This window comes from Oncorhynchus masou, chromosome 1, assembly GCF_036934945.1.
Source record: "Oncorhynchus masou masou isolate Uvic2021 chromosome 1, UVic_Omas_1.1, whole genome shotgun sequence".
Classification (NCBI taxonomy): domain Eukaryota; kingdom Metazoa; phylum Chordata; class Actinopteri; order Salmoniformes; family Salmonidae; genus Oncorhynchus; species Oncorhynchus masou.
Window position 1 is genome coordinate 7,978,344 of NC_088212.1, and position 10,105 is coordinate 7,988,448.

The 10,105-nt window shown below is 43.4% G+C and overlaps 1 protein-coding gene across 1 annotated transcript; it reads right to left on the reverse strand.

Moving 5' to 3' along the window:
* Nucleotides 1-382: 382 nt before the first annotated feature.
* LOC135512208 (calponin homology domain-containing protein DDB_G0272472-like) lies at nucleotides 383-6,084 on the reverse strand. The gene is made up of 6 exons (XM_064934022.1): nucleotides 5,850-6,084; nucleotides 4,835-5,575; nucleotides 4,581-4,649; nucleotides 4,380-4,454; nucleotides 2,528-2,605; nucleotides 383-2,378 (listed from the first exon to the last, which is right to left on the reverse strand). The coding sequence occupies exons 1-6, from the start codon at nucleotides 6,067-6,069 to the stop codon at nucleotides 1,111-1,113; spliced, it is 2,451 nt and encodes an 816-aa protein (XP_064790094.1). The 5' UTR covers nucleotides 6,070-6,084; the 3' UTR covers nucleotides 383-1,110.
* Nucleotides 6,085-10,105: the final 4,021 nt, after the last annotated feature.

Consider the following 10,105-nt stretch of genomic DNA (forward strand, 5'->3'; position numbering starts at 1 on the left):
GACAGCTCAATGTTGACAGCTCAGTGTTGACAGCTCAGTGTTGACAGCTCAGTGTTGACAGCTCAGTGTTGACAGCTCAGTGTTGACAGCTCAGTGTTGACAGCTCAGTGTTGACAGCTCAGTGTTGACATCAAAGTGTTGACAGCTCAGTTTTGACAGCTCAGTGTTGACAGCTCAGTGTTGACAGCTCAGTTTTGACAGCTCAGTTTTGACAGCGCAGTGTTGATAACTCAGTGTTGACAGCTCAGTGTTGACAGCTCAGTGTTGACAGCTCACTGTTGACAGCTCAGTGTTGACAGCTCAGTTTTGACAGCTCAGTGTTGACAGCTCAGCTGTGTACTGTAGAGAATCATCCAAGACAAACAATGTCCAAACACTGATGTCTTACAAAGTGACATTTCTTTATTTCAACAATGTCAGTCTCATGTGGTATCAGAGTTCCATTGGGATAGATAGTAACTCAACTTTAGGAAGGTGTTCTTAATGTTTTGTGCACTCAGTGTACATTTAGTTTCAACATGAAACAATTTGAATAAGAACAGGAAGTAGTGTGTGGTAGATACAGTATGGTTCTCTGTTCAATAGTAGACCTCCTCAAACACTGAGTAAAAGTCTCACTCAGATCTTTAGAGTTCTCAGTCTCTGACTCCGCCCGCTGACCTCCTGACCCCCCACCTCCTGACCCCCCCATGTGTCTGCATTTAACCTGACCCCTCTGGGGGGGGGGCTGCCATAATCGACATCCGGAGGGGGCGCCCGGAGATCATTCGGTTAAGTGCCTTGCTCAGGGGCAGAAGTACAGATTTGGACCGAGACAGGATCAGTAGTCTGACCTGTTATCCCACCATGACACTCATCACAGGACAGACTATCAGGTTGGCCTTACATTGTCAGATAAATATCATGTTATTATCTCCAGCTTCTCAAATCCCTCCATGAAAAAGTCATCTCATCTCTAACCTCGTTGTCAGGCCAATTCAGTGAAATGGTGAACTAGGTTACATCTGCCCAAACATTCCTCAGATCTTCATCAGTTCTCCCTGTCTTCTTCCTCTCCCTTCTTCTACCTCTCCATGTATCCCAGCACTTCTTCAGGCGAGTTACAATAACTCATTTACACATTTCCCACAGTCTTTCTATCAGTTCCTCTATCTCTCCATCCCTTTCCACAATCACTCTATCCTTCTCCTCCATCTCTCTATCCTTCTCCTCCATCTCTCTATCCTTCTCCGTCATCTCTCTATCCTTCTCCTCCATCTGTCTGCTGAACTCCCTCTGCATCTTTGTCTGTGAGATCATGATGTTCCTCTGTAACTCAGGCAGGACAATCTTCATCAGGTTTCTCTCTGCTTCAACTCTGGCTTCTCCTTCATAGTTCTCCATCTCCTGTCTGTGTCTCTCCTCCATCTCCTTCCTCTCATTCTCTCTCTTCTCTCTAAATCTCTCCAGCTTTCTCTCCATCTCCTCCCTCCTATCAGACTCCCTCTTCAGCTCCCTCTCCAGCTCTCTTTTCTTCTCCTCATCCCTCTCTTCTTTCACCTGTCTCTCCAGTTCACTGGTTCTTTCACTGAGTGTTCTGATATCTCCCTCATGTTCCTGGATCACTCCCTCTATCTTTATCAGAGAGTCCTGCAACTCCTTCTGAAGCCTCTCTCTCAAGTCTCTCTCCTCCCTCTGTTTCCTCTCTCCTTTCTCTCTCTGGATCTTTCCCTCCATCTCTCTAACCTGGTCCTCTGCCTCCTGGTAGGTCTGACTGCTGTAGAATCTCTCTCTGTTTCCTGCCACCATCTCCTCTACCTGATCCAGCAGCTCTGATACCTGAGTGCCATGGGCCCTGTCCTTAATGTTGAGGACGTGGTACCTGCTCCCACTTTTCTCTACAAGCTGCTGGAGGTCCTGACTTCCTGCTTGGAGAAACTCCTCAATGCTCTGCTCTTTCAGTCCATCATCATGGGTGAATAGAATCACAGTGTGTTCCCAACAACCCTCCCCAAACATCTCCTCTATTCTCTCCAGCACCCCTCTCTCCTCCCCCTTAGAGGGCTCCACTGGTATGACCAGGAGGAAGGCGTGGGGTCCCGGGGCAGACAGACGGACACAGAGCCCCACATCCTGTCTCATCTCCTCCAGAGAGAGTCCAGGACAGAACCAGTCTGGAGTGTCCACCAGCACCAGCCGTCTCCCACACACGTCCCCCTCTCTCCTCTTACTCCTCTGGGTCACTGCAGAGGGGCTGGCCTGGGCCCCAAACTCCTCTCTGCCCAGGATGGTGTTTCCTGCTGCACTCCTCCCAGCCCCAGTCCTCCCCAGCAGCACCAGTCTCAGCTCAGACACACTGGGAGACACTGGGGAGTCTGGAGTGCTGCTCTCTCCTCCCACTGCAACACAACACACAGCACTGATCAACACTCTGACTCTCTGGAGGAGGTACAACAGTGACTAATATAATATCATCTACATCCATAACTCACTATATGGAGGAGATACAACAGTGTCTAATATAATATCATCTACATCCATAACTCACTAGATGGAGGATTTAACTCCATGCTGTTTCTCCTCCTCAGTGGAAGTGTAGGGTCTGTATCTGAGGTCTCTCCTCCCACTGTAACAACATAGAGAACTGGTCAACATACTGACTCATCAGAGACACATTTAAAACATAGCATAATCAAACGACAAACACATTACACATCATAGTGAAATATAGATTATTGGAGAACATAGAGAATATCAAGATTGATGACAGTTTGAGACAATATTGATAACTCACTAAGTGGAGGATGGTCCACTATAGACTAGAAACAGTAGGAGACAACAGGACAATATTGATAACTCACTAAGTGGAGGATGGTCCACTATAGACTAGAAACAGTAGGAGACAACAGGACAATATTGATAACTCACTAAGTGAATGATGGTCCACTATAGACTAGAAACAGTAGGAGACAACAGGACAATATTGATAACTCACTAAGTGGAGGATGGTCCACTATAGACTAGAAACAGTAGGAGACAACAGGACAACATTGATAACTCACTAAGTGGAGGATGGTCCACTATAGACTAGAAACAGTAGAAGACAACAGGACAATATTGATAACTCACTAAGTGGAGGATGGTCCACTATAGACTAGAAACAGTAGTAGACAACAGGACAACATTGATAACTCACTAAGTGGAGGATGGTCACTATAGACTAGAAACAGTAGTAGACAACAGGACAACATTGATAACTCACTAAGTGGAGGATGGTCCACTATAGACTAGAAACAGTAGGAGACAACAGGACAATATTGATAACTCACTAAGTGGAGGATGGTCCACTATAGACTAGAAACAGTAGGAGACAACAGGACAATATTGATAACTCACTAAGTGGAGGATGGTCCACTATAGACTAGAAACAGTAGTAGACAACAAGACAACATTGATAACTCACTAAGTGGAGGATGGTCACTATAGACTAGAAACAGTAGTAGACAACAGGACAACATTGATAACTCACTAAGTGGAGGATGGTCCACTATAGACTAGAAACAGTAGGAGACAACAGGACAATATTGATAACTCACTAAGTGGAGGATGGTCCACTATAGACTAGAAACAGTAGGAGACAACAGGACAATATTGATAACTCACTAAGTGGAGGAAGGTCCACTATAGACTAGAAACAGTAGGAGACAACAGGACAATATTGATAACTCACTAAGTGGAGGATGGTCCACTATAAACTAGAAACAGTAGGAGACAACAGGACAATATTGATAACTCACTAAGTGGAGGATGGTCCACTATAGACTAGAAACATTTGGAGACAACAGGACAATATTGATAACTCACTAAGTGGAGGAAGGTCCACTATAGACTAGAAACAGTAGAAGACAACAGGACAATATTGATAACTCACTAAGTGGAGGATGGTCCACTATAGACTAGAAACAGTAGGAGACAACAGGACAATATTGATAACTCACTAAGTGGAGGATGGTCCACTATAGACTAGAAACAGTAGAAGACAACACGACAACATTGATAACTCACTAAGTGGAGGATGGTCCACTATAGACTAGAAACAGTAGGAGACAACAGGACAACATTGATAACTCACTAAGTGGAGGATGGTCCACTATAGACTAGAAACAGTAGGAGACAACAGGACAATATTGATAACTCACTAAGTGGAGGATGGTCCACTATAGACTAGAAACAGTAGGAGACAACAGGACAACATTGATAACTCACTAAGTGGAGGATGGTCCACTATAGACTAGAAACAGTAGGAGACAACAGGACAACATTGATAACTCACTAAGTGGAGGATGGTCCACTATAGACTAGAAACAGTAGGAGACAACAGGACAATATTGATAACTCACTAAGTGGAGGATCCTCCAGGCTGTTTCTCCTCCTGACTGGGAGTATGGAACCTGTATCTGCCATCTCTCCATGTTCTAAAATAGTAGAACAACCATTTAGAATGGGAACATTTACCTCAGTGACACATGAAGGCACATAGACCTACTGAAGGGGAGTTCTGGGTTTCTACTGAAATGTTAAGTATCACATATCTCACTCACCAGTCATCTGGGCTGAGATCTCTCTTCTCAGTCTCTCTACCTCAGTCTTCACATCACATATCTGTTGAGCTGAAATAACAAAGGAGGACTAGGATCTGAATTCTGTGTTAAAGACTTTAGACAGAAATATGATGCAGAGGGAAAGTATGAAGTGATGGACAACAATATTCACAACTCAGTGGAGAGTCGACAATAACCTGACAATTGAGGAAAGTACAGAAGACTAAATGTATTAGTGGTGTGAATGATCTTACCCAGTTCAGCATTTTCATTGTTGACATCCTCCACTTGTTTGTCTCTCTCCTTTAACTGGTTCTCTCTCTCCTCTAGTAGGTTGTCTTTCTCTTCTACTTCCTGTCTCCTCTCTTCTACTTCCTGTCTCCTCTCTTCTACTTCCTGTCTCCTCTCTTCTACTTCCTGTCTCCTCTCTTTCAGTTCATTTTCTTTTCCCTCCAGTAGTTTGTCGCTCTCGTCCAGTCGTCTGTCTCTCTCTTCCAGTTGTTTGTCTTTCTCTTCCAGTAGTCTGTCCTTCTCTCCCAGTCTGTGGTTCCTGTCTTCAAGTTGAAGGTCTTTTTCCTTTAGTTGGTCCTCTTTCTCTTCCAGTCGTCTGTCTCTCTCTTCCAGTAGTCTGTCCTTGTGGTTTCTGTCCTCTAGTTGAAGGTCTTTTTCCTGCAGTAGGACTCTGAAGTTCTCTACTTGGCTGTTCTTGTCCTGCAGGTTCTTTCTCAGAGCCTCTAGTTGAATGTCTCTTTCCTTTAGTTGCTTGTCTATCTCTTCCAGTTGGTTTTCTTTCTCTTCTAATAGTTTCTCCCTCTGTTCCATTATCTGGTTCTTCTCCTCCAGGAGTCTCTCTTTCTCTCTCACTTCTTGGGTCATATCATCCAGTTGTGTGTCTTTCTCTTTCACTTCTTGGGTCATATCAACCAGTTTCTCCTCTAGTTGTTTCATCATCTCCTGTCTTAATTTCTCTTTTAATTCTTTTTCCATCTTCAACTCTGACAGAAAGCAATTAACATATTTAATTGGTTGTTTGAATAAGTAATGTATTAATTCATTCAATAGTATGTCTATAAAGACATTATCATTTGATGGAGGTGGTACAATTATTAGTAATTATTTCCTCCAGTCAACAGTTATCTGAGCTGAACCAATCATCAACTGGTCTATTGACTATGTGATACATTACAAATGAATTAGTCTGAAAAACAGAATGACATCACTCATGTTCCCTGATTCAATCCTCTCTCCTCCAGACTCTCTCATACTTACCAAGCTGACCAGCTGATGCCTCCCTCTTCAGCTTGTCCTCCTGGGTCTCACGTTGTAAATACTCTGGTCCTGAGTCTATGGTGTAAAACAGAGAGGTGAGTTCTGTGTGGTAGATGACATCACTATATACAGAACAAACAGGACCAATCAGAATTCTCCTGTCACTCAAGCCTCCCTCATGTAGGGACTGTGGGCACCAATGAGATCTTGTTAATTTCATAAATAATGTTGTTTTGTTATTGTCCTATCTCTGAACAAATGATTATTGTCATTGTTTGTGATAACCAGCATTGGGCTCTATGTCAGATAGAGGATATTGTGTCAGGAGGAGGTTCTATGGAATACACATTCAGTAGAATGTGAAGAACATATGACATCATAATACAACCTCCCTTGAGAACATTTGGGGAGAGTTTTGATAAATGTAAAGAAACTGATTTAATTTGTAGCCTCTGACTGGTCATCACATTCATTACTAATGTACATCTAGGGAAAGGGATGTAAGCAGTGCTGCTATTGGAACAGTCTAAACATCACAGAATGATTCATACTGGGACATCAAACTGAATTCAAGCTGATTCCATGTTCATTTTGGTTGTGAATTAGATGAATAATGACTAAATGATGTATACATTTAACACAGGATTATAATTAACAGTATTCCACCTTTCCCCTGTATGATTTTATGGAATTGATTAGAATGTATAAAATTATAATCAATAAATGTGTAATTCTAGTCAGAATTAGAGTAAAACAATATAGATAATGTGGTGTGTGGGTGTCTCAAACACAGACTGTCTTAGCAGAATTGTCAATCAGACCTTGGATATGGGGCCTCTGGGAGATGGTGGAAAGGAAAGGACGTACTTCCCAGGGCCCCCCTATCTTGAGGGAGGATGGGGAGTGTTTTTCGTGGCCTTCCCTAATCTCTCTCAGCTGGGGAGCAGGACGGGGTGTGCGTTGGATACCTAATGTTGTGTGTGTATGTATGTGCGTAAGAAGCCAAGTATAAAATAAATGGTTTTGTACAACTCAGTAGAGCTCTCGTAAATAAACGTTGCTGACTATTGTAGACTGGCCTCTGTCTGTTTCATTTCAACAAGAACCTTACAAATTCTTGGAAACAGACCGAGTAAGTTAATTGAAGGTCAGTTTATGAACATTGAGAACATAAATCTCTTAACAACTTTGGAGTGTGAAATATTGACCTCTATGGCAGATATATAATGGAAGGACTATGTGAAATATTGACCTCTATGACAGATATATAGTGGGAGGACTATGTGAAATATTGACCTCTATAGCAGATATATTGTGGGAGATCTATGATATGAAAATTCTGGATAATTTGAAGAAAATCTATACATATTAATCCAACCTACCTTGAGAACATTTGGGGAGAGTTTTGATAAATGTAAAGAAACTGATTTAATTTGTAGCCTTGAAGAAGACACTGCTGTTCACAAGGCCTGTAGTTTTTATAGTATCAGATTAACACTCTGGTCTGTTCTTTGTCTTGTGTTATTGGTTGTCAATAAACAAAACAGACAAATAAGTAAATACTCACGGATATCTGATCATCCATTATCCAAGATGGAGAGTCATGAATAATGATCATGTAAAACAGAATGAATTAGTTATTATTGTTCATTGAATTTCTGTCTCATTACATAATTTAATGAAATACCACACATCATATTGTAATGACTGGTCATCACATTCATTACTAATGTACATCTAGGGAAAGGGATGTAAGCAGTGCTACTATTGGAACAGTCTAAACATCACAGAATGATTCAAACTGGGACATCAAACTGAATTCAAGCTGATTCCATGTTCATTTTGGTTGTGAATTAGATGAATAATGACTAAATGATGTATACATTTAACACAGGATTATAATTAACAGTATTCCACCTTTCTATGTGAAATATTGACCTCTCTGGCAGATATATAATGGGAGGACTATGTGAAATATTGACCTCTATAGCAGATATATAATGGGAGGACTATGTGAAATATTGACCTCTATAGCAGATATATAGTGGGAGGACTATGTGAAATGTTGACCTCTATAGCAGATATATAGTGGGAGGACTATGTGAAATATTGACCTCTATAGCAGATATATAATGGGAGGGCTATGTGAAATATTGACCTCTATAGCAGATATATAGTGGGAGGACTATGTGAAATGTTGACCTCTATAGCAGATATATTGTGGGACAACTATGATATGAAAAGTCATTCATTACTAATGACAATCAAGGGACGTGACAGTAATGTTGGAATGGTTCTAATGCTTTAGGACCAGCTCAAAGCTCAGAGTGATGGTAATATGCATTGTAACTAGTTGATATTCAGAAGGAATCTCGTCTATTCATCTGTAACTCCTACTATGAACTCCTACCTACATGATAAAGTACAAGTGTTCTGTACAGGGAAAGAGACTGGTTGTTATTGTTGTTGTTTAGGTGTTTAGAAACATTACTGGAGTTCTAGAACACTTACCTCCTCTGTTCCATAAACCCACTGCAGCCTCCACCTTCTGTTCTCCATGGATGACCTGACAGATGTAGACTCCACTATCTGACCTCCTGAAGTCTCTCAGCCTCAGAGACACGTTGCCTCTCTCCAGCTCCTGGGTGATCAGACTCACTCTGCCCGCATAGCCACTCCTCTCTGTCACCTGGCCATTCTTATACAGGTAAATACACTCTGTCCTTTTAAACCACCTGATCGTCGTGGCAACAGCACTGGTGTCAGGTGAGAGGTGACAGGGGAGGGTGACCTCTTCAACAACATCAGCCCTCACCTTGTCTTCTGAGGTGAGTTTAAACTGATCTGTTCAGAAAGAGAGAACATTTCATGTTTAATGACATCATCTGTGTCAGGAACACAAATCCTCTCAGTACATTTATAAACACAAGTCATCCATTTTGATTATTTATTTATTTACAAGTATGTTATATTCTTGGTCACAGTTGTGACAGAGTGCTCTGTCTATAATAACATGAACAGATATTTACCCCTATTCCTCAACCTCTATATCTATATACCCCAGCCCTGTTACCCCCACACCTAAACTCAATGACCCACACACCCCAGCCCTGTTACCCCCATGCCCTAACCCTAACACCTAAACTCAATGACCCACACACCCCAGCCCTGTTACCCCCATTCCCTAACCCTAACACCTAAACTCAATGACCCACACACCCAAGCCCTGTTACCCCCATGCCCTAACCCTAACACCTAAACTCAATGACCCACACACCCAAGCCCTGTTACCCCCATGCCCTAAACCTAACACCTAAACTCAATGACCCACACACCCCAGCCCTGTTACCCCCATGCCCTAACCCTAACACCTAAACTCAATGTCCCACACACCCCAGCCCTGTTACCCCCATGCCCTAACCCTAACACCTAAACTCAATGACCCACACACCCCAGCCCTGTTACCCCCATGCCCTAACCCTAACACCTAAACTCAATGACCCACACACCCCAGCCCTGTTACCCCCATGCCCTAACCCTAACACATAAACTCAATGACCCACACACCCCAGCCCTGTTACCCCCATGCCCTAACCCTAACACCTAAACTCAATGACCCACACACCCCAGCCCTGTTACCCCCATGCCCTAACCCTAACACCTAAACTCAATGACCCACACACCCCAGCCCTGTTACCCCCATGCCCTAACCCTAACACCTAAACTCAATGACCCACACACCCCAGCCCTGTTACCCCCATGCCCTAACCCTAACACCTAAACTCAATGACCCACACACCCCAGCCCTGTTACCCCCATGCCCTAACCCTAACACCTAAACTCAATGACCCACACACCCCCCAGCCCTGTTACCCCCCCATGCCCTAACCCTAACACCTAAACTAATGACCCACACACCCCAGCCCTGTTACCCCCATGCCCTAACCCCTAAACTCAATGACCCACACCCCCAGCCCTGTTACCCCCATGCCCTAACCCTAACACCTAAACTCAATGACCCACACACCCCAGCCCTGTTACCCCCATGCCCTAACCCTAACACCTAAACTCAATGACCCACACACCCCAGCCCTGTTACCCCCATGCCCTAACCCTAACACCTAAACTCAATGACCCACACACCCCAGCCCTGTTACCCCCATGCCCTAACCCTAACACCTAAACTCAATGACCCACACACCCCAGCCCTGTTACCCCCATGCCCTAACCCTAACACCTAAACTCAATGACCCACA

What these genes read in the sequence shown, in the direction of transcription:
- LOC135512208 (XM_064934022.1), bottom strand. Translation starts at nt 6,069, where the DNA reads ATGAAATTAACAAGATCTCATTGGTGCCCACAGTCCCTACATGAGGGA. An exon ending in GGCATCAGCTGGTCAGCTTG is followed by an intron (nt 5,576 to 5,849) that starts GTAAGTATGAGA and finishes GCTTTCTGTCAG; the next exon opens with AGTTGAAGATGGAAAAAGAA. An exon ending in GATCTCAGCCCAGATGACTG is followed by an intron (nt 4,455 to 4,580) that starts GTGAGTGAGATA and finishes CTACTATTTTAG; the next exon opens with AACATGGAGAGATGGCAGAT.